Below are 21,907 nucleotides of genomic sequence, written 5' to 3' on the forward strand. Positions count from 1 at the left end.
TTTATTATGGCACAATGCCATACGAGCTAGAAGATGGAAAACTTGCACTTGAAATACAGCAAACAGTTGAAACTAGCCAACAGTGTGAAAAACACTTCGTTTCAAATAAACTGACTGCCTCAGCGCGAAAGATTAATAAAAGCCAAATCTCTTTAGCAAACCGACTAAAATAACTTCATTGTTCTGCAAGGCGATTGATGCTTGACTTTCAGAAAGGTGGAAATGAAACCTGAAACTAACAACATATTTTAGCCTTTTGTAATTATGCGAACGTATTTTAATTCATTTGGTAGCTCTTGGCCACAGAAATTTGTTTTGTTTTCATTTAATGTGAGAGCAATAAACGGAGAGGAAACAACAAAATCACTTAACGTAAACACAGGTCACGTGGAGACTACCCACCTCCCCACTACAACTCAGACTGCTCTGTGCATCAGCCCCGTATCTACAATATTTTCGAAACTGAGCAATTTAGATAATGGCACCCAGCCATACATCTGTAGCCAGAAGTGGGAGAAGGTAATACTCGTGCGCGACAAAACTGCGCATGCACAAGAGCCCGCCCGCAACTGCTCAAATGAATAGAATGTAAACAGCTGTCACGGAGGCAATTTGTTGTTAGGAAGCACTGCATTTTGTTCCTAAAGCCTTTGACACACTTTGGTTCGCAGACGCTTGTATGAGAATTGTGTTTTGTTGTTGTATATGGTGCATTTCCTTTGCAACTTAAGTTTTATTTTCGTTTTTCTTTTTTCTCTCTTTCATGTTTTGTTGCTGCAGTATTATTCTGCAGAAGTGGGATATAGTAATATACTTCGTTAGAATATTGTTTCTTATCAGTCAAAACCACAAAAATTTAGCTGTTAACTAAAGCAATGAAAAATCCCTGGTTTTCTCAGAGACGAAGAAAAAATTCCCGGGTTTTTCCCGGATCTCCCGGGTCGTATACACCCTGTTATAGTCCATTGGAAAGCTACTGTACTTACATGTGTTAGAATCTTCTAGTCCAAAGTTGGAATTTGAGGAATCCAGGGCTGCTTTCCGTGAAGGTGTGTTCTCTTTGTTGTGGTCTTTCATCTTCTTTTTCTGCAAACAAACAACATTGAGAAAAATTTGTATATGCTAAATACTGTTTAGCAGCAAAGGTTGTAACAGTTTTCCAGCACACTGAACAAAAGATATTATCTCTAGAAAGCTCTAGCAATGACCGCTTTAGAAATTTCTCTGAAAGTTTGCTGCAAGACAGGGAAGCATATTTGTCATAAGAAAGAAGCTTTCCATGTTAACAACAAAGCATAATCTGCAGTTCTGATTAGTGGTACACAATACTGTCTAAGGCACCTATCAATGTGAATGAGATTAACTACAGTAGTCCCACCATAGAAGCGACACCTTCCACCAGGAATTATGTGAGGACCACTACAGCAAAAAGTGAGACCCAACCACCACACCAACACATGAGGATGTGGGGTGGATGAAGTAGAAGTAGAAGTACTACTCGTACTCCTAATAATAATATTAATAATAATAATAATAATAATAATACAGAAGGATAGCAATGCAGATAAGAAAGCAATACCAAAACCTCAAGTACAAAGTTCAATAAGGGATCTGAAGAGAGAACAGCCTGCCAAATTGTGACTACCCATTCCACATGCATTTGGAACACTATTGCAACCAGGTGCAGTTAGTGTATATAATTTAAAAACAGTAGATAAAAGAATACTGACAAAAGTTAGGAATTGTGGGATTATTTCCTTAGATTGCTATTATAGAAAGTGGATAAAAAGGTTCCAGTGGCTCTATCATATGATACTTAGTTCACTAGATAAGTTCACAAACTTGCAATAATATCACCCAGCAAGTCTAAATAGGGGCAGAGAATGTGAGCAAAACTTCTACTGGATCCAACAAATGGTACCTCTACAAGGGAATGGTCCAATCCGACAAGTTGAAATCCACCCTGAAATTTTTCACACACTAAGAATACACCACAATAAATGTACTGTCAAAATTTTAGTTGCCAAGGCACATTGATAGTGTGTTTTAAAAAATGTCACGTTTACTCAGTTTTGCTGTAAAAAAAAAGCTTATTATAACAGCAGTTTGTACAGCAGTTTGTACAGCATTTCCTGCATAGTGTGCAACTCTGAATAAGCATATGCAGCCATGGCAAGAGAACATAGTCCACATAGCGTGAAGTCCAAGGTGCACTTAAACTATACCTAAAATGTCTCAAGTCATTAATTTTGTGAAGGGCTTGCAGTTCATATTGTCAGCTAAATGTTCCCTTCTTTAATTTTTGGTCCTAACTTCCACTGAGGTTACTGAAGAAGCACTGGCATTTGAAGCTGTGGAAACAGTAATCCACTGATATCACACACATTTCAGACAATGTGACCTAGCACTCACCGACAGCACAAGCGACTGTCTTCTTCGCTTGAAATGATAAAGCGTGGCACACAGTTCTTGCAAAAACCTGATGATTGGCTTTATACAAAACATTTTAGGCGACAAGAAGCAGCTTAGAATTCAGATCAGCTATGAATTTCTCTCTAGTCTTAGCAATTAATGACATTATCTCAACACTTTTACTTGAGGTAAACATAATTTTGAGGGGGAGGGATAATATGGTGGGGACGGCGGACAGTGAAGTGCTGCAGGTTAGATGTATTGCAGGGAAAGTTCCCACCTGCACAATACAGGAACACTGGTGTTAGTGGGAACGATCCATATGGTAAAGGCCATGAAGCAGTCATAGAAATGAAGGATGTCAGGTTTGGCAGTGTGTTCAGCAAGAGGGTGGTCCACTTGTTTCTTGGCCGCAGTTTGTTGGTGGCTATTCATGCGACAGACAGCTTGGTGGTTGTCATTGCAGCTTAGTTTGTAGATCACATGACTGGTTTCACAAGTAGTCCTGTCTTTGAAGGAATAGGTGAAGTTCGTGCCAGATTGGAGTAGGTGGGGGTGGTGGTGGGAGGATGTATGGGACAGGTTTTGCATCTAGGTCTATGGTTACGAGCCACGTGGTAAGGGGGTTGGAAGCAGGGATTGTGTAAGGATGGTTCAAATGGCTCTGAGCACTATGCGACAACTTCTGAGGTCATCTGTCACCTAGAACTTAGAACTAATTAAACCTAACTAACCTAAGGACATCACACACATCCAACCCGAGGCAGGATTCGAACCTGAGACCATAGCAGTCTCTCGGCTCCAGACTGTTTCGCCTACAACCGCACGGCCACTCTGGCCGGCTGTGTAAGGATGGACGAGTATGTTGTGTAGGTTCAGTGGACGACATAATACCATTGTGGGAGGAGTGGATAGAAGAGTAAGCAGGACACTTCTCATTTCAGAACACAACAAGAGATATTGAAACCCTGGCGGAGAATGTAATTCAATTGCTCCAGTCCTGGGTGGTACTGAGTTAAGAGTGGAATGCTCCTCTGTGGCCGGACAGTGGAACTGTAGGAGGGGGGGGGGGGGGGGGGGGGGGGGGGGGGGGGGTGAGAGACTGGAATGATAAGGCACAGGAGATTTATATTTGTTCAACCTTGATTTCTTGGGCTCAAAAGGTACTGCATTTTTGTTTTGGACTTTAGTTATAACAATCATTTGCACCACAATTCAAGGAATCATCTGAGTTATTTTCTGTTTCTGCAAATATTTCCACAATTTCTAACAAAATGGTGACATCATTTGAATGAATGTCAACAAAATTAACTAACAAGGGCAGACATGTAGTTCCTCAGAAAAAGTAGGCTATTTCGACTGCATACCAACAAGGTGCACAGGTATACAGGTATTGGGGGTGACCTCGTATGAGGGGTGTCCAAACACACACACCCGTTGGAGCCATGAAGCTTTTTTTTATGGCTTTAAAGTCACGTTAAAATCTAGCAATTTTTAGTTGTCGTGAAAATGAGTAAATTCTGACTAGGAGACAGTAACTGAAACATCTGCCACTTATTAGAAACAAAATTGGATATTATTTCCTATTAAAATCTAGTATTTCCCCTACTAAAAACTAGCAATGCAGACAAGTTGATAAAATCTCAGGAAAGAGAATGATGAGGATAACAATGACTAGACAGTAAGCCAACAGATGTAAAAGAATATGAAGAATTAAAAAGGTGGAAAGGACAAGACCCAGGCTGGACCACCAAGCGAAGATAGTCATGGTCTCAATAGGTCAGAGCAGGTGACAGTGCAATCCCTCAAGCGGCCAATGAGGCCAATGCGCCCCATCTCACAAGGAAGAGCAGAAACGGCCGTCATGGGTAAAAGTAAAACAAAATCAGCTGCTTTGGTGTCCTCCACTAGCACCAGAACCAGCATGTCAGAAAGTTTAAGGTTACACCCTAAGGTGATCAAATTAGAGCAGTCCAGTAGGATGTTTGCCACCATCAGATGGGCACCACACTGATAGTGGGGTGGATCTTCACATCACAAGAAGTGGCCATGGGGCATCCAAAGGCAGTCACTCAAAGTCAACAGAAAGGTAGATTCCCTGGGAGAAGCAAAAAGGGAAGATCGCCACATGGCCTTGGTCCCCTTTATTGCTTGCAGTTTGGAGGAATTAAGGCACACCAGTACACCAATCTCCCAAGTCGACAACCTGATAGCCTACTTGGCCAACCAGTCAGCATGTTCGTTCCCAGGATCTCCACATGACCTCAGGTCTAGATAAAGACAATCTATCATATAGCTTGGAAGGGTCAGGAAGTAAATCCTAGACAGTCACAATCAATGAGTGTCAAGGGTAGCACTGGTCAATAGCCTGCACACTATTCAAGGAGTGACTCCCCATTAAAAATGTCTCTCTGGTGCAACAATGAAGGTGATAGAGGGCTCACACAATGGCCACTAATTCTGCAGTAAATACACTGCATCAGTTGGCCAGTGTTGGATACTGCACCTCTTATGAGCATCAGCAAAGTCGTTGGTCCATAATGGTAGAGCAGTCGATATATACCACTTCCAAACCTGGAAATGCATCGAAGATGGCCAGGAGAAGGCAACAAAAAAACCACGAGTTTAAAAAAGGATAGGTCGAGACAGATCCAAAGACAGTGTACACACTATGGGGCCATATGCAACTGCTCCTTGGAAAGAGGTGACAGTGGGAAGTTTAAGTTCAGAGCACAGACACTGTATGAGAACTGCAATTGTACCTCCAGTCCTGGGCCTATGTTGTTTGAGGTGGCTTGCCCTGAAAGGAGAAATGACAGTAGTTCTGATGCTCAGGGAAGCACCAAATGTGTATCACGTAATGTAGGGACCCCAGCCTCTGCAAGCAGGCTGTTCACCAGGCTGGTCAAAGCACCTGTCCAAGTCCAATCGTACAATCGTGTATTGGGTCCAGCATGTGCCAAGTTGAAGGTGATACAGAGCCATATGCCAAGTTCCCATCATAGAAATGGGACAGTATCAGAGCTTTGAGGAGCCACAAAAGGGCAGTGAGACCAGCATCTTCGCTTAAGTTGCCAAAAACGGGGAAGCCACATCAACCGGTCATCAAAGACCAGTCCCAAAATGCGATAAGACTTCACCAAATACAGCAATTTGTTGTCACGGTAGAGTTCTGGTTGTGGATGGACAGTACGATTGTGACAAATACATGTCTTGGTAGCTAAAAATCTGAAGCCATTGGTGAAAGCCAAAGACTGGACCTTTCATATATGTCACCTGCAGTCAGCAGACAGCAACTCCCACAGTGGGGAGCAACAGTAAATTGTCAGCATACAGGAAGGGTGACAACAGATCCCACAGCTGCAGCTACAACAGCCACCCACTTGAAAAAGGGGCGCACAATACACAGCCCAGCAGAACACAGTAGGACAAGTTCTGGGCAAAAAAATCAGGAGCTGGCCTCAGAGATACCACTCGTGTATGATAATGAAGATCAGATGATGCATTATGATATCATAAGCCTTTTTGCAAGTGTAAGAAGACAATGATAGGGTGTTGATAACAAGAAAAAGCTGACCAGACAGACTCCAGGCAGACCAAATTATCAGCAGTAAAACAGCCTTGACAATAACTGCCCTGTCAAGGAGCCGAAAGACCTCTAAACTCAATGTACCAAGATAGCTGCCGATTCACCATATGTTCGAGCAACTTGCAGAAAAGATTAGTGAGACCAACTGGGCAATAGCTGTCTATTGCAAGGGGTTATTTACCTGGTTTCCGCACTGGGATGATCACACTTCTTGCCACTGAGATGGGAACTCACCATCACTATAGATATCATTGAAAAATGGCAGTGACTTCATGTTGGATATCCACCAATAGGTGCTGGAGCATTTGGCTATGTATGCGGACTGGCCTTATAGCCATGTCAGGACAAAGATAACTTAAGTCCCACTCACTGAATGGAGCATTACTTGGCTCCAGGTGATGTGCAGTGAAAGGTAAGTGAATTTGCTCCACCTGCAGCTTAAGGATAACAAATTCAGGCTGATAATTCTCAGATACAGAGGCTCTGCCAAATGCTCTGAGGCACCATCTAGGTCAGTGTACGTAACACCAATCAGGGATGCACTAAAAACACCTGTGGTGGACTGGTGCCCATAGAGGTGTCAAAACTTCGCCCAAACCTGCAAAGAATGGGTACATGGTCCAATGGTAAAACACTATTCGCATAACGTCTGCCGTTTTATTAGGTAGCAGCTCAGGCATGGAGCCCTTTAAAGATAAAGAAGTTCTCCATCAATGTATGTCACTCACAGCATTGGAGAACCAATCTGCAATCTCTAAGGGCCATGGAGATTTCGGAAGACCACCAAGGTACTTACTGTCTTCCGATGGGCAGGGAGGGGGAGGGCAATACTGAAGAACAGAGGATCAGTAAGTGTCCAGCTGATAGAATGGCTGCAGTTGCACTTTGGATGGCCACACTGATACCTCCATGTGGTGCGATGTGAAGGGCGGCAGTAGATGCAAAGGCATCTCTGTCAGCATTGTTGACAGGTTATGTAGGCTGGTAATACTGAAAAGGGACAGGACGATCAAAAAAAAAATCACCACTGTCATGTGGGTCATATTGAACTCTACAATGGATAGTGGAGACAAGGCCAGGACTGCACATGGCGCAAGATCAATGGCAAAAAAAGATTCTTCTGCCACAATGAAGTACATGAAGACACACTTATTCAAGAGACAGGGATCAAGCTCTGCAAGTGAAGTTTACATTGATTTATCTGGCAAGTGGTCTTAGTTCCATCGTAGCTGTGCTCACATGAACAGCCACAGCCTCTAAAGTCTTATCGAGCAGCTCATGTTCACTGTACAGTGTGTCCAGAAATTATGTGCGAACTCTGGCCAATGCTCCGTCACTATCAGCTCAACTCTTACAGCATCAATGGCTACAAAGGGTAGGAGTTTACAAAGCTGAAAACCAAGTTTCCTCGAAGGCAATGCAGAAAGCTGGGGAAGCACATAAGAGATGTCCCAGCTCAACCAAGTGGTGGAAAAAGACCACTACAGTTCCACTGGAGGATCACACAATCTGTATACTTTGGGGGCATGGATGGACCAAGGAGGCCACTCATGTCCTGGGTTCACCTGTTCCACTGGCTGCGAGGATATGGCACCCCTACACATTGGTTCTGAATAAGGTTGTGTGTGTGTGGGGGGGGGGGGGGGGCAGGGGGGGAGGGGGGGGAGATATGATGCCACAGTGGCCACCAGGAACTCCACCTCATGTACATAGGGACTACCAGAACATCCTGTCTTTGAGTTGTCCTTTTTGTCCCTCTTCTCCTTGGATGATTTCTATGTCTGCAAGAGCTTTTCCACTCTAGCTTCTTGGACAGAGTAGGAATACAAAGCTCTATAACCAGCAACTTACAGCTCTTTCAACCACTGGCTGGTGTCCAGTTGCAGATCAGCAGAATCCTGGGATGCAATCAACCTAAAGGTGTGTGGGGAGTCACTCCCACAATGTGGCACTGAGGGCTTGACATAAAAGGTATGAATGGCGAGGGTACCATCACTAGAGTGGTGACAACAGCATAACCATAGCGAACAATGTACATGATGCTAACCATTACTTCTTGGCTTCCTGGTACCTAAGTCAGTCCAGTGCCTCATATTCCTGGATTTTCTTCTCATCATAAGATGGTCCATTCCAGTGAAGAGGAGGAATGGTTGGTTGGTTGGTTGTTTAATTGGGGGGAGGGGATCAAACAGTATGGTCATGAACCCCATGATTGAATTTATCTGAAAGCACAGTCCAGTAATGGGGAAGGGAAAATGAGCAAACAAACAGAGAAAAGGAATGTATAGACAGCAGTAAGAGGAAAGAAAATGAGAGGGGTGGGGGAAATGAGGAGATCAGGGGTGCCCTAGAACCATCAGTCAGCAGACGGATCCATACTGGGAAGTCATCACTAGAATGTAAATCTGGAGCCACTTCCCACAGAACTGAGTCTGCAATAGCTGGGGAACAAAAATATCAATGGCTGAGAAAGACCCTCTAGGAAAAGTGTGTCATTTGACCCGCATTCAGAAGGCACATTCTCAGAATGAATGTGCCACTCAGTCATCCAACCCCTGGGGCAAGTGGTAGCCGAGCCCCATAGCACATAGCACAATTTGTGCCACAAGGAGCATTGAGCATTGAGCATGGCAGTGCCCAGAAGAGTTCTGCCAGTACATCTGCATCCAAAGCATCATTAGGTGGAAGGTATTAAGAACACACTGTAATATTAAATGGTGTGAGAACTTTCACGGCATTTGCTTGCATGGCCATTATAAGAGGGACAGGAAAGGAGTGGCATCTGGCATCAATGAAAACAGCCATTCCACCTTTACCCTTGTCTCCGGTAGTATCATCCTTCCTGTATGGGTCGTAAACCCGTAATGCATGTGTGTCAGTGATTTTAAGATGCATTTCTTGTCAGCAGACACAGAACAGTTTCTCCTGGACCAGGAGCTTTAATTCTTCCAAATGTGAGCAATATCCATTTAAATTCCACTGTAATACACAAGTTCCTGTGGAAGCCATTTTTTAGCAAAGGTTGTTCTTTATTTCTCCCTTGGAGGCAGTGATTTACCAGTGAGGGGGAATGTTAGCCAGTTCCCAGTTCCTCCGATTGGAAGTCCATATCCTCCAAAGCATAGTCCCCATCAGAAAGGGAGAGAGCTCGCCAATCTGAAGGTTTAACTATTGCTTTCTTGGACTTGGAACTACTTTTTGAAGGACCTTTCTTTCACTGATGAGAGGAGGTGCTTGCCTGGGTTGTGGGGATGGCTTAGTTGGCTTCTGGTTGCACGTATCAATATGTGGCTTCGGTGCCAAGGCCATTGCTGATGGCTTCTGAACAAGTTCAGTTTCAAGTGGTGCATTTCCCCACAGCTACACCATCAAGTGCATGTGCTCTTACTTGAATCTGTGTTCTGAATTTGTGTGAAGGCATCAATCACACTTGGTGATTGGTGTCTTAAGGGCTGATGTATAAGGAGTAGCAAAAACCAGAGGTCCTGAATTTTCCTTACCTCATTGTAAACCTCACACTTTCTACTCCACACTGGATGATGCCCCAGAGCAGTGTACAAGAACTGGCCGATTCGTGAGCTGAGCCTCCACAACTGCCACACATAGCACTCCCATAACATCACACAGTGGGATGACCAAATCTCTGACATTTTTAGCATTGCATTGGGTTAGGAACAAAATGGGTGAACCTCAAGACAGATATTGCCTGCAAAGATACGTTCAAGGTAACTCTGGCATACTAAACATTAGAATAAATGTTGCCGATTCTCCAGTTTGCCACTGACTCTCCTCATAGTTCTGCACTTCCAAAATGCCTGTATTTTCCATTTTTCAAGTAACTCCACAGGGTCCATCTCCATTACATCAGAGCAGGTAACCATGCTCTGACCAAAGTTAAGGGTGTTGAGCAACTACGACTGGGTAGTCATCTAATGCCTTACATCCCAGGATCTTATTTCCGTTGGATTAGCAGTTTCAACTAGAAGTGTTCCACTACAAAGTGTAAACTTTTTAGAAACCCAGCAATACCTTCCAATGCCTTGAAAACATAGAAAAGGGAGAGCTTATCAAAGGTTCCCCCTGTTCGCTTGATTACAATAAAAGTGTTATGACACACTAATGCCCTGTTAGTAAGATTATAAGAATTCTTTTAAGGAAGACAGACCAACCGAGCATTCTTTGATGAGCAGATGCTGGTACTACCCAACAGTACACCCGTCTCTTCAGTAGTAGTAGTAGTAGTAGTAGTAGTAGTAGTATGGTGACACTGTTCCATAGGGATCCCACGAGACACTAGGGAAACAACCATTGACCCAGGCAGAGCCCTGCATGCCTGAGCAAGCCTTATACAACTGAGGGGGAGGGGGGGCAGGGGTGGCAGGTGCCCCACAGGTTGCCCATTAGAGACTGTTTTACCTCAACAGTCATCAGCACATAGCACACCTTGAGGTTGAGGGTATTTTTTATAGAGCTATGTACCTTCCTCATGGTCCACGCAGTGAAGCCAAGACCCTCGTTCTCGAAAACACACAACATTCCACCGCTGCGCCACACAGTGGCTGCAGAAGCATGCCCGTAGCTTACGGTGACAGAAGGCTAGTGGCGCTTAACAGTCCCCCAGCTCAGGAACCCACGTGTGACCAATCCTGTGCTCAGCAAACAAATGCTGAATCTCTGATGGGCCCTGCTGGGAGAGGTGGAGGGAAGAGCACCATGTGGATGTAGTAGCCTTGATTTCATTATCAGACAGTGAGGTAGCCTTGGAAGAGTTGGTCCACAACTGAGAAAAAAGGAATATAATGTAAAGCTGCAAATCTGTCCCAGGACGTGTCAAAGAGATTGGGGAGGAGAGGGTAAGTGTCCCTCCCCCTTCTGCCCAGCCAATAGATCTGCAAGTGAGGGGGGACCATTTAATAAAGCAGAGGGCCCAATATAGAAGGCCATCAATTCTGTGGTAAACTCACCATACGTAGCAAGCAAGATATACTGTTCTGTGCCAACAGAAGACATGAAAGCATGCCCCCACATAATCAGCAGATTTAGAGTCATCGGTGTAAGAGACAATGATTTCCTAAAAGTCCTAAGGGTGTTCGGAACAAAGAATGTGACACCACTAAAGTGATTGAGGTGTTCAGACCCCAGAAGAGATCCATCCAAATCCAGGGCCAAGGAACCAACCAAGGGGCGATGGTGAGGGGTTGATCAAGAGAGAGGAGATGGAAATTACGGCAGACAGAAGCAAGGTGGAGCCCAACTAGTAAAACGACCTGAAGCCAGGCAGCAGGTGAGCCGCAGCCCAAAGTTAAAAAAAGAACAGAATAGGAGAGATGAGATGGGGAAAAGCGGATAGTGATTGCACAGGAATCCAGGAGCTGGGACCACCTAAGGGTTTCCAGCATCAACCAGAAGACTAACGACGCGGTTAGTGTTAAACCGGTGGCTAAACAGATACCACAATGGTGAACCAGGTCCAAGAGGAGCAGTGTGGAATGGGCAGCTAATCCATAAACTTAGCAACCATAGTCCAGATGAGACATAACTAATACACGGCAAAGGTGGAACGACTCATTCCTCAAGAGCTGTAGACAAGGGAGTGAAGGCCATTGAGTTTACAAAAGCAGTCAACCTTCAGATGTCAGATATGGGAAAACAAGTAAGCTTGTTGTCAAAACGAAGACCCAATAAACAGAACTGGGGGATCACAGTCAGTAGCTGCATGTCAAGGTAGAGATCCGCATCAGGATGGACCATGGTATGGTGACAAAAATGCAATACCCTCAACTAAAGGGGAGAGAATTAAAAATGTGCGAGTATGTACATGTAGAAGCATGCAGGACGACACCCTGGAGCTGTTTTTAAGCAGAGGTGACCGAGTGGAAACTAGCCCAAATGCAGAAATTATCCACATACAGAACAGGGGTAACCAACAGTCTGCCTGAGGCTACAAGTCCATTAATAAGGATGAGAAAAAGGACACTTAAAATGGAGCCTTGTGGAACACCAATATTCTGGGTCTCCAGAGAGCTGAGAAGGATACAGACAGACTCTGAACAACCAGTGGGGGCAAGAACTGGTGAATAAAAATCAGGAGCGGGCCCTGAACACCCCAACTCATGGAGCCTAAGGAGAAAGTGATTGTGCCAAGCCATGTCATACGCCTTAGGAAGACCTAAGAAAACTGCAACAGGATGGCAGCACCGAGAAAAGTAATGGCAAACTGCAGTTTCCAGTTGAATCAGATGAATGGCTGGCCCCCCTGAAAGCCACACTGCTAAGGAGATAAATGATACCACGTTTCAAGGAACCAATTGAGCCACTGAGCCAACATCTGTTCTAATGACTTGCAGAGGACACTGATCAGGCTCACTGACCTGTAACTATCGAGGGACAATGTATCCTCGCCGGCCTTAAGGACAGGAACCACAATACTGTCCCTCCAGTAAGAGGGAGAAGATATTTTCGTTGTTGAGGATTGAGGTGTTGAAGCAATTGGTTATGGATGGAATCAGCACCAGGAGCTGAATGTGGGAAGAAGAGAAGGTCAAAAGAAGTTCCCATTCAATGAAAGGCTCACTGTAGGATTCTGCCTGACAAGGGGTAAAACATAAGCAGGAAACTTCATCCTGTTGTTTCTAGAAGAAGGTAGGTGGATGGATAGGAGGCTCACATTGGTGCCATCACAAAATGGGCTGTGAGAACTGATGGATCTGCGCTAACGCCACCTGGATGGCCAAGGCATGCAAAGATAGACTGTGCCGACAACCTTGGAGAGTGCACAGTGTTGCCCATGACTAATAAAGGGACAGAAGAACCTAGAGGATATAGAATACTGCTCTGCTTATGTAATGGGCTTTGGCCTGAAGACATTTAAAGATAATAAGACCAGCAGAGGACAGGTGCCACTTAAGATGTTGCAAGGCGTGATGACGATCATAGTTGGCAGTGGCAATAGACGTGCCCCGCTAGGTAAGTGGCCAATACCAAAAAGGGCCCGTCACACGTGAACGGCAATACCAGCAGTGTGGATTATCTTATCAGACAGATCACTGACACTATCAATACAACCTGACAAAGAAGGCATATACAAGGCATGGGAGGTATACAGAGGGCAATCAGCATGATGGAAAGACCAACAGGGTAAACTAGTCTTCAGTAGGCAGGAAGGGAACGAGGGGATAAATGGGAAGTGGTCACTATCATATAGGTCATCGTGTGGCTATCAGTGTAAGGAAAGAGAAGGGGAGGGGAAGAAAGCAAAAGATCGATGGCACAGAAAATGCCCTTAAAATGATTAAGGGAAGCATCATTAAGAAGGCACAAGTCCTAATCTGCAAGAAATTGATCACTGAGGACCCCCAACAAGATGAAAAAGCACTGCTCCACAAAGGGTGATGGGCATTAAAATTCCAAAGGGGGGCGGAAAGGGAGAGTTGCTGAAGGGAAGGAGGGCAGTTAGGGCAGCATGTGAGGTGTCCTGTCAGTGGGGGAGGGGGGGGGGAGGAGAATTTGCAAACTCTGACCACAGAGTCCAAGTAGACCCAGATGGCAACTGCTTCCAATTCAATGCAAAGTGGGTGCCATGTACTAACAATGTGCATATGGATCAATGTGCTAACACCACCGAAGCCCTCAAAAGCCTGACCCAGTTCAGACAAGAAGCATGGAACCCATGCAGCAGTAGTGAGTGATTATCAGTACAACAAGATACATGACGAGCAAAAAGCAACAAGTGACCAACTCTGGGAGGTGGCTGTGTATCCATTACAGTTCCACTGAATAAGCTTGGAGCAGGTATCCAAATGGGAGGCAAACAGGCTGGAGCCAATCATGCTGAGAAGAAGAGAGGGGGACAGGACTGTGGCGACTAAGATGGGGTAGGGGAGAAAGATGTAACACAGGTAAAGGTAGAAGTCATCAACACAGGATGAAGCCTCAGTGTAAGAAACGATCAAGGGACTTCTACTCCTGTATTTTCTTTTCTTTCTTATAAGCCAGGCCATCTTGGTGAGCATGGAGAGTGACAGTTACGACAACTAACACACACAGGTGGCAGAAGGCTTGGGACTACTCCTCCTCCTCCTCCTCCTCCTCCTCCTCCTCCTCCTCCTCCTCCTCCTCCTCCTCCTCCCCCCCCCCCCCCCCCCCCCCCCCGCATAGGGTGGATGTCCACATTCACCAGAGGGTCCACTGTACAGCAGGAAGACTTGCCCAAAATGCAAGCACAAAAACACCTCATAGGTGGCAGGACATACGGCTTCAAGTCACACTGGTAATGCATAACCTTGACCTCCTTCAGGTTATCTCCATCAAATGCCACAATAAAGGCACCCCTGTAGGTGTGACTCTCCTTACGATCTTTCTGAACGCGCCAAACAAAATGAAAGTTCTGTTCCAGACTGGCCCAAAGTTCCTCATCAGTTTGAAGGGTGAGGTCATTATGAAAAACGACTCCCTGAACTTTATTCAAAGACTGGCCAGGTGCAATGGACACCTGGACATTGCCAAGATCAGAAGCGTGAAGGACTGCAGCTTAGACAGCAGAAGTAGTTTTGATCAAAAGCGAACCCAACCTCATCTTACTGAGACTCCACTTTGCCAAACTTTTCTCATATTTTCCACAAAAATAATATAGTGGCAGTGAACACGTCCCTGTCATTACTAGTAGTACAAACAAGGCAGCAGAGAAAGTGTTTTACCCCAAGCTGGTGAGCCTGGCTCTCCTCCCAGAGTGTAGCCAGGGAAGGGAAGACCACAGGAGGAGAGGGAATGGTGCTCCTCACAGCTGACACCAGGAGAAGGGGCATGCGGACAAGGAGCATTCGTGTGTTACAATTTGATGGCGACAATCCCTACGGATGGGGCTGGCATTAAAATACGAAGATGTGTCCAAATCTCAAGGATTTCCAGCACTGCATGGAAGGGGGAACATAGGGTTTCACATTGCATCGATATACCATCACCTTGACCTTTTCGGGCAACAAGTCTCCTTTGAAGGCCATGACTAAAGCCCCAATATCAACCCTATTGTCCTTGGTCCTGGTTCAACACTAACGACAAAATAAGCACATCACCACTCCAAATTAGCATGCAACTCATCATATGCCTGTAAAATGGGTTACAGTGTAAGAAAATGATACCTTTTAACATACCGAGACTTACGGACAGTGACAAACCGGAATGTCACCCTGCTTGTCATAAGGAAGCAGCATCCGCAACAGTGGTGGATGCTATTTCAATCAGAACTGAACCCCTTTTTATTTTCAAACTTGCTGTTACTTCACCAAACCTGGCCTAAATATGTTCAACAAAGAATTATAGCTTTGTCATCAAAAATAACTATCAGTCCTAGAACAAAGTACAAATTGTACCAACTCCCTTGTCTCTTAACCCTATCTTCCTCCCACAGCATAGCCAGGGAAGGAAACTGTGGGGTTGCGACCATGCAGCCACAAACAAGAGAAAGTTTGATCCACTTCATCTGCATTGGAGTCACCCAATCCAGGTGGGGGCTCTCCCCGCAGGCACCACCCAGGCACCGCAACAGCAACCTGGCTCATTAACCATTGCACAAAGTCCCCCTGCCCCAGCCACTGTGAGGACATACTCCTTGGCATACATGAAGAGTTTCCAACTCAGGCACCATTAGTCCACTCCCTGCATGGTCGGGGGTGGAGGCTACCACTATGCAATTACTTAATTGAACCTCTTCCTGGGGCGACTCAGTAGTGGACCAACCAGGGGACAAAAAGGTCATGCTGGATGTTCTCTGAATCTCCATTTCCGGCCCTCACAGTGATGCCCATTAAGAACACCTCAGACTGCGTGACCAAAGCCAGCCTAGAGCTGTGAGCATAGAGACTCCAGCTCCGCTTGCATTGGGACACATCATTCAGTTCCTACCCATACTCAAGTTGGTGGAAATGTACACTATAAAAACACAAGAAATTAAAGATTAAACTACAGAAGAACACAGACTAAGCAACTTGTTCCTACTCAGAAACTTAATATAATGCACAAATGAACAGTCTCCACAGCTGCTACTGCACTAACAGACGACAGCATCCTTTTCAACCAAAAATGAGATACTTATTGATATTGTGATATCCTACACTAGATAATGCCACCAATAGTTGTTTCTTAGAAACACCTGAAATCTCCAGACAGTACCCTTAGTTCTAGTCCATAATGCTGCTAAGCTCCAATCTAAAGCTCACAAAAATAATGATAAAAATGGATTAAGAACTGGTTAACATTCCATTTGGTTTCCAGATAGGTTCTGTGTAGTGTTCCCAACATTGTCTATGCACATAGTCCACAGTCAATAATGCAAAATAATCAAGAAAACCCGACAAGAGTAAGTACAGGGCAGGTTTATCACAGGGTGCAATCTTGTCCCTGCTCCTTTTTAACACATTGACAATGGACTTTAACTGCCAATCTACACCTTGCTGATAAATGTGGTCATGCAGACAATGAAGTACTGGTATAAGAAACAATTCGAAGGCTAAATTATTTGAGACAAATGGATTAAGTAGTTCAACAAGTCATATTCACCAAGAACATGATAGTGAAAGCCTTGCTGTTTGAAAATCTGAATGTGTAACTTACATATGGATCATAGCCAAATATTTGTCTTCGATGACAAGGCCCACAGGAACTTTCACACCAAACATTACTGAAGAGTACAAAAATGTAATACATATGCTCCAGTTGCTAATGAGGATCAACTGGGGGGCAAACTTCCAACACTGGACTACAGTTTAGCACAAACCAATTTCAGTTATGCGCGTGTGTACTGTTTTGTGATTCAACATTACATCATCTTGACAAATGCCAATACAAAAACCATTTTAGTTTCACTTGGTGAAGCAAATCCAAACCAACAAAAGCCCTACTGATAGAGATGATACACCATAACTTATCACCAGCAATCCAGTACAAACATAATGAACTGTTTTTCGATCTCAACAACAAATCAAATTATATATATCTTTAATTATAAATCACTGATAATTCTTAACAATTTCTTGATTATTACTTACGTAAGTAGAAATCAAATTGTTAATGAAGTTTTTCAATCCTAAAAACAACTGAATTTTAGATATTTTTAAATTTGCCTGAATAAAGTGAAACTCATCTGGGGAGAGAGGAAAAAAAATTTACTTGTACTTTTAACAACTGAATGAAAATACCCTTAGGAATTGTAAAGCAACTACAGACAATATGGTCACACAAATGAAGAATTTGATGCCTACTACCTGTCCACTGTCTTTCAGTTGGAAGACTCTTGTTTCATTTTTACAGACAGACATTTGCAGTACCCTACCCAACTATCTCTCCAAATGATAAAGCATCTTCAGGCTCATAATTACTAATACTTACTAAAATATAATTACTAAACAAGGATAAAGAGATACTAGTATTTTGTTCTATTGTAGGAAAATTTATGCTTTCACCTGCCAAGCCATCCTATTCTGCAGGTTTATAAAAAATGGAAATTCCTATAATCAAATTTAATTTCAGTTCAGTGCTTATTCTCATGAAGCATTTAGACAGCTAAAGAAGTAATCATCCCATTTTATAAGAACTGCAGGAAATGCTAACATTATTCCATGACTGCATTGCAAGATAAACATACCGAAGAATTACGGAAACTATTTATTTTTTGGAGGAGTCCATCCATTTTGGAATAAGAATTAGCCACTGCTACCAATTTCTTATGAAGAGTTAGAGTTCCAGCCATGAAAGTGTAGAACAAAAAATTTCAGTACCTCTTCAGAAGTAGGGAAAGAGCTTACACACAGATATAGCTTTCACTACCAGTGAGTCACTGGTATAGCTGCAGCTGTTCAAGGAGTTTCAGAAAACACATCAACATCAGTCATGTCTGCTTCAATAAAAAACTATCACAGTCTTACCACCCTGACTAATGGACACCAAGCTTATCTATTAATTGACATGAAACCACAAATTCTCCAAGGTGAGAAACACTACAAAGAAAGGGTCTTACTAACATTACTGTGGGGAAACACAAACTTTGAGAATCACCTGCCAACAGAGAAATGAGTAAGAAGATGTGTGGAATTACTTTCAAGTTGTAAATTGTTTACCTGCCTTGTAGTATTAGTTACCAATATAACAGCACTTATTTTAATAGACCACCTTAAATGCTTATTAATAAACTTGCATAAAGCAACAGAATTTAGTGTACCTACCTGTTCACTACTGGAAACTGGAACCCATTTGTAGATTTTCATAGTTGTGTCTCCTATAGTCACCCATTTCTTTTCCCTATAAACAAATCACACAGAAGTTTATTCTAACAGCATTCACAAATACAGGGTGGGTCAGGAGTTAAGGTACATGCTTTGAGGGGTGATAGTATTAGTGATTCTGAACAAAAAACTTCATGTGGACATATGCCCTACTCCAAATGCAGTCAGAGACAAAATGCATTTAATATCACTTTTGTATCTTTTTTTTTGAATAACTTGAAAACCACACTCTCCAGTGAAAACTTGTCGCAGTAAAAAATTAAACTATATTAAATTTCCAGAATGAGATTTTCACTCTGCAGCGGAGTGTGCACTGATATGAAACTTCCTGGCAGATTAAAACTGTGCGCCGGGCGGACCTCTAAATTTCTTACAAAAAAGGCCCCATTCATTTTTTTCCCTCTAGAACTAATGGTTTGTGCGGAGAGAGCGTGAGAATGCTGAAAAACACAACGCGCATGCACTGTAGTTTACACAGTTTTTGTAGGCCAGTTTGAAGTAGCATGCTGAGACAGTTTGACACAGGACACTTGTGGTCTAGCAGTCAGGAAACTACCTCAAATTGGCCTACAAAAACTATGTGAGCTACTGTGCATGTGTGTCGAGCAAGTTTTTCAACTTTCTCGCGCTCTCTTTGTGCAAACCATTAGCTCTACAGAAAAAATGAACAGGACCTTTTTGTAGGAAATTTAATATAGTTTAATTTTGCACTGCGACAAGTTTTCGCTGGAGATTGCAGTTTTCAAGTTATTCAAGAAAAATGTACAAAAGTCATTAAATGCGTTCTCTCTCTGAAACCACTCGGAATAGGGCATGCGTCCATACAAACTATTTTGTTCAGAATCACCAATACTATAAACCCTCAAAGCATGTATTTTCCTCCTGACTCACCTTGTATATATCACAGCTGAAAACATAAAAAATAGTGTCTATAAATGTTCAAAGAACTGATACTAATGACTGAAGATTAAGAGAGAGAGAGAGAGAGAGAGAGAGAGAGAGAGAGAGAGAGAGAGAGAGAGAGAGCTGTTTGTAAGGCTCCTGGGCCATCATTTACAAAATCCTTAGTTTAGAAATCCTACTTTATTGATCAGGCCTTAGGCACATCAATCAGTTTTATTCATAACACAATCTTATGTAAGAAAACTTAATGCATTATCCAAAATAACGTTACATCCAAAGTAATGATAAAGACCTTACAGACAGCACAATAATCAACACAAGTAAAAGCATACAGGCAAATGCTGTCTTCAGGACCAAAGCTTTCTTTATCTGAAAAGAGCTGGGTGGGTTAAGGGACTAAACAGCAAGGCCATCAGTCCCTCGATCAAGAGTCAATCTGGGATAAATGGCATCAGCTAGAAATTTGATCAAACAGTGATATTATGTAGGGGTTGTAAAACTGAGGCACTAAAAGAAATATTGAGGTAGGAAGCAGTATGCAGATTAGAGCAGAAAAGGGCTCCCCAAGGCTCATCGGTGCTGAGTCAAAACTCACCCATATCTGATCTCTCACCAATCTAAAGAAAGGCTATGACAATAATAAAATAAACACAGCATTCTCACTTGCAGATTTGTCATACTGTAAGTAAAATCACTAAAAAGATAAAGAAATAAAAATGTAAGCAGTTGGAACAATAATCGTAAAATAAGTTGATAGAGAAAACCACATTAGGAAGTGGGTGGGAAACAAACTAGTGTAGCTCTGAGCTCAGCATACAATGGAAGGTGTCCCTCTCAACTATCCTACCCTCAATCTGTCTAAGTGTTAAAGATGAGAACAGAGCCCACTCACTGCGAGAAAACACAAAAACTTGTTCAACTGTACTTTCATCAGCAGCTAGTATGTATGATCCATAAGGTTCATCGGAAAAAAATGGGACCAATCACACCTAAAAGCAATTAAAACAGAGCGAAAGAAGTCTAACAAAGATGGCTTGCTAAGGCGAGTCTCAAGGACTCCCGGGTTAAGCATGTGGCTGGAGATGTCCTAGCCCTCTGACCCCTGCCCCAAAAACAGTTTAAAATATTCAATCTGAGGATAGAAACCACTTTCTCAAAGGAAACTACGAACCAACTCAATCTGGAAAACCGAGTATGGCACAAAGCCAAAAGGAGGGGGGGATTTCTTCGGGACCTGAATTACTATCTGTAAGGATGCACAACTACAATGTGAGGAATGGCCCACTATGTATGATAAAATTGTGTTTTAATCTGTTATGACGAATGGTGGAGCTCTTCCAAGAGGAAAGGAAGGAGGAGGACCATGTAGCTGCAATCTCCTTGATAGTGCGGAGTTTATCAAGGGGGTAACAGCAGACCAGATGTTCCCCTGCAAGTGATTAAGAGATCTTATCTGCATCTGCAAATCTGTACCTGGAATCCTCTAACCGAACAGCCAGCCAGTTCATTCCCTGGGATAACAACATGACTTGGGACTCGAGAAAGAAAACAGAACAGGTAGTATGAATACAGTCAGAAAGAACAACATGAGCAGCAGAAATCACATGCTAACACTGTTGACAGAGGTCTGTTTAATAAAACATAGGCCTTTCTTAATGACCATCAGCTCTGCTATAAAAAACTACACATGAGAAGCAACAGGTAGAGATTGTGGGTGGGGCTGGTAATAGTATTGATAGGGATGGGGAGTATGACAGTGACCTGGAAAAGATAGCCACTCAGACTGGCAACACGAATGTGCATTCCGTGGAACTGTTTCAGCGTCACGATTGGCCTCATCTTAATACAGCCATGAGGCGTAATAACATGAGACTTGGGGGTTCGCTGATGACAAAGCACGAGTCATTTCAGTGGTGTCGGTGGAGTCTATCAGCAGGACCTGTTTCACTAGACATGGCCTGCACCTCAACAGGTATGGAAAGGGGAGGTTGGCAAAGCTTATAGGTGACAGCATAGGTGGGGGAAAATTCCTGTACTAGTGGGTGTTAGAGCTGCATCTTTTTTTAGACTGAAGTCAGCTGACAGGTATTCCTGCTTAAGGGAAGTCTCTCTAACGAACAAACCACTTTCGACAAAGCATAGGTATCCGATTAATGAGGGAATTAGTATATTTCATCAAAATATACAAGCTATTAGAGAAAGTTAGTGAACTGCTTATAGATGTTGACTCAAATTATTGGTATACCTGAACACTTCTTAAATAAGGAAATAATTCAGAGGCTTCCTTCACCAAGATACAAGTTGGCTGGCAGCTTTTCTAGGAGCTCTTTGCGGTGTGGGGGAGTAGCCATGTGTGTGTAAAACGGTATCCCATGAGTCAATTGATGTTTCAAAGTACTGTACTGAAAAGGTGTTTGAATGTTGTGCAGGTGTGGTTAAATTTAGTGGAGTTAAACTTCCGTTATTTATAGATCCCCAGACTCCAATTTCACAACATTTTTGCTAAAGCTAGAGGAGGTTCTTTGTTCACTTTATAGGAAATACAAAAAGTTAGTTATATGTGGTGACTTCAATATTAATTGTATAAGTGATTGTGCAAGGAAAGGGATGCTGGTAGACCTCCTTAATTCATATAATCTTATGCAAACCGTATTCTTTCCAACGAGAGTGCAAGAAAACAGTAGAACAACCATAGACAACATTTTTGTTCATTCCTCATTACTAGAAG

At 43.3% G+C, this 21,907-nt stretch overlaps 1 protein-coding gene across 1 annotated transcript in view; it reads right to left on the reverse strand.

Annotated features, from left to right (window-relative positions):
• The window catches only part of LOC126272530 (B-cell CLL/lymphoma 7 protein family member B-A), a 46,152-nt gene that overhangs the window by 13,335 nt on the left and 10,910 nt on the right, over nucleotides 1-21,907 (reverse strand). Inside the window, exons 2-3 of the mRNA XM_049975447.1 lie at nucleotides 18,217-18,292; nucleotides 987-1,086 (exon numbers count right to left, since the gene is read on the reverse strand). Of these exons, the coding sequence (XP_049831404.1) occupies nucleotides 987-1,086; nucleotides 18,217-18,292 (176 nt within the window). The remainder of the gene's footprint in view (nucleotides 1-986; nucleotides 1,087-18,216; nucleotides 18,293-21,907) is intronic.

The sequence above is a fragment of the Schistocerca gregaria genome, chromosome 1 (genome assembly GCF_023897955.1).
Source record: "Schistocerca gregaria isolate iqSchGreg1 chromosome 1, iqSchGreg1.2, whole genome shotgun sequence".
Lineage (NCBI taxonomy): Eukaryota > Metazoa > Arthropoda > Insecta > Orthoptera > Acrididae > Schistocerca > Schistocerca gregaria.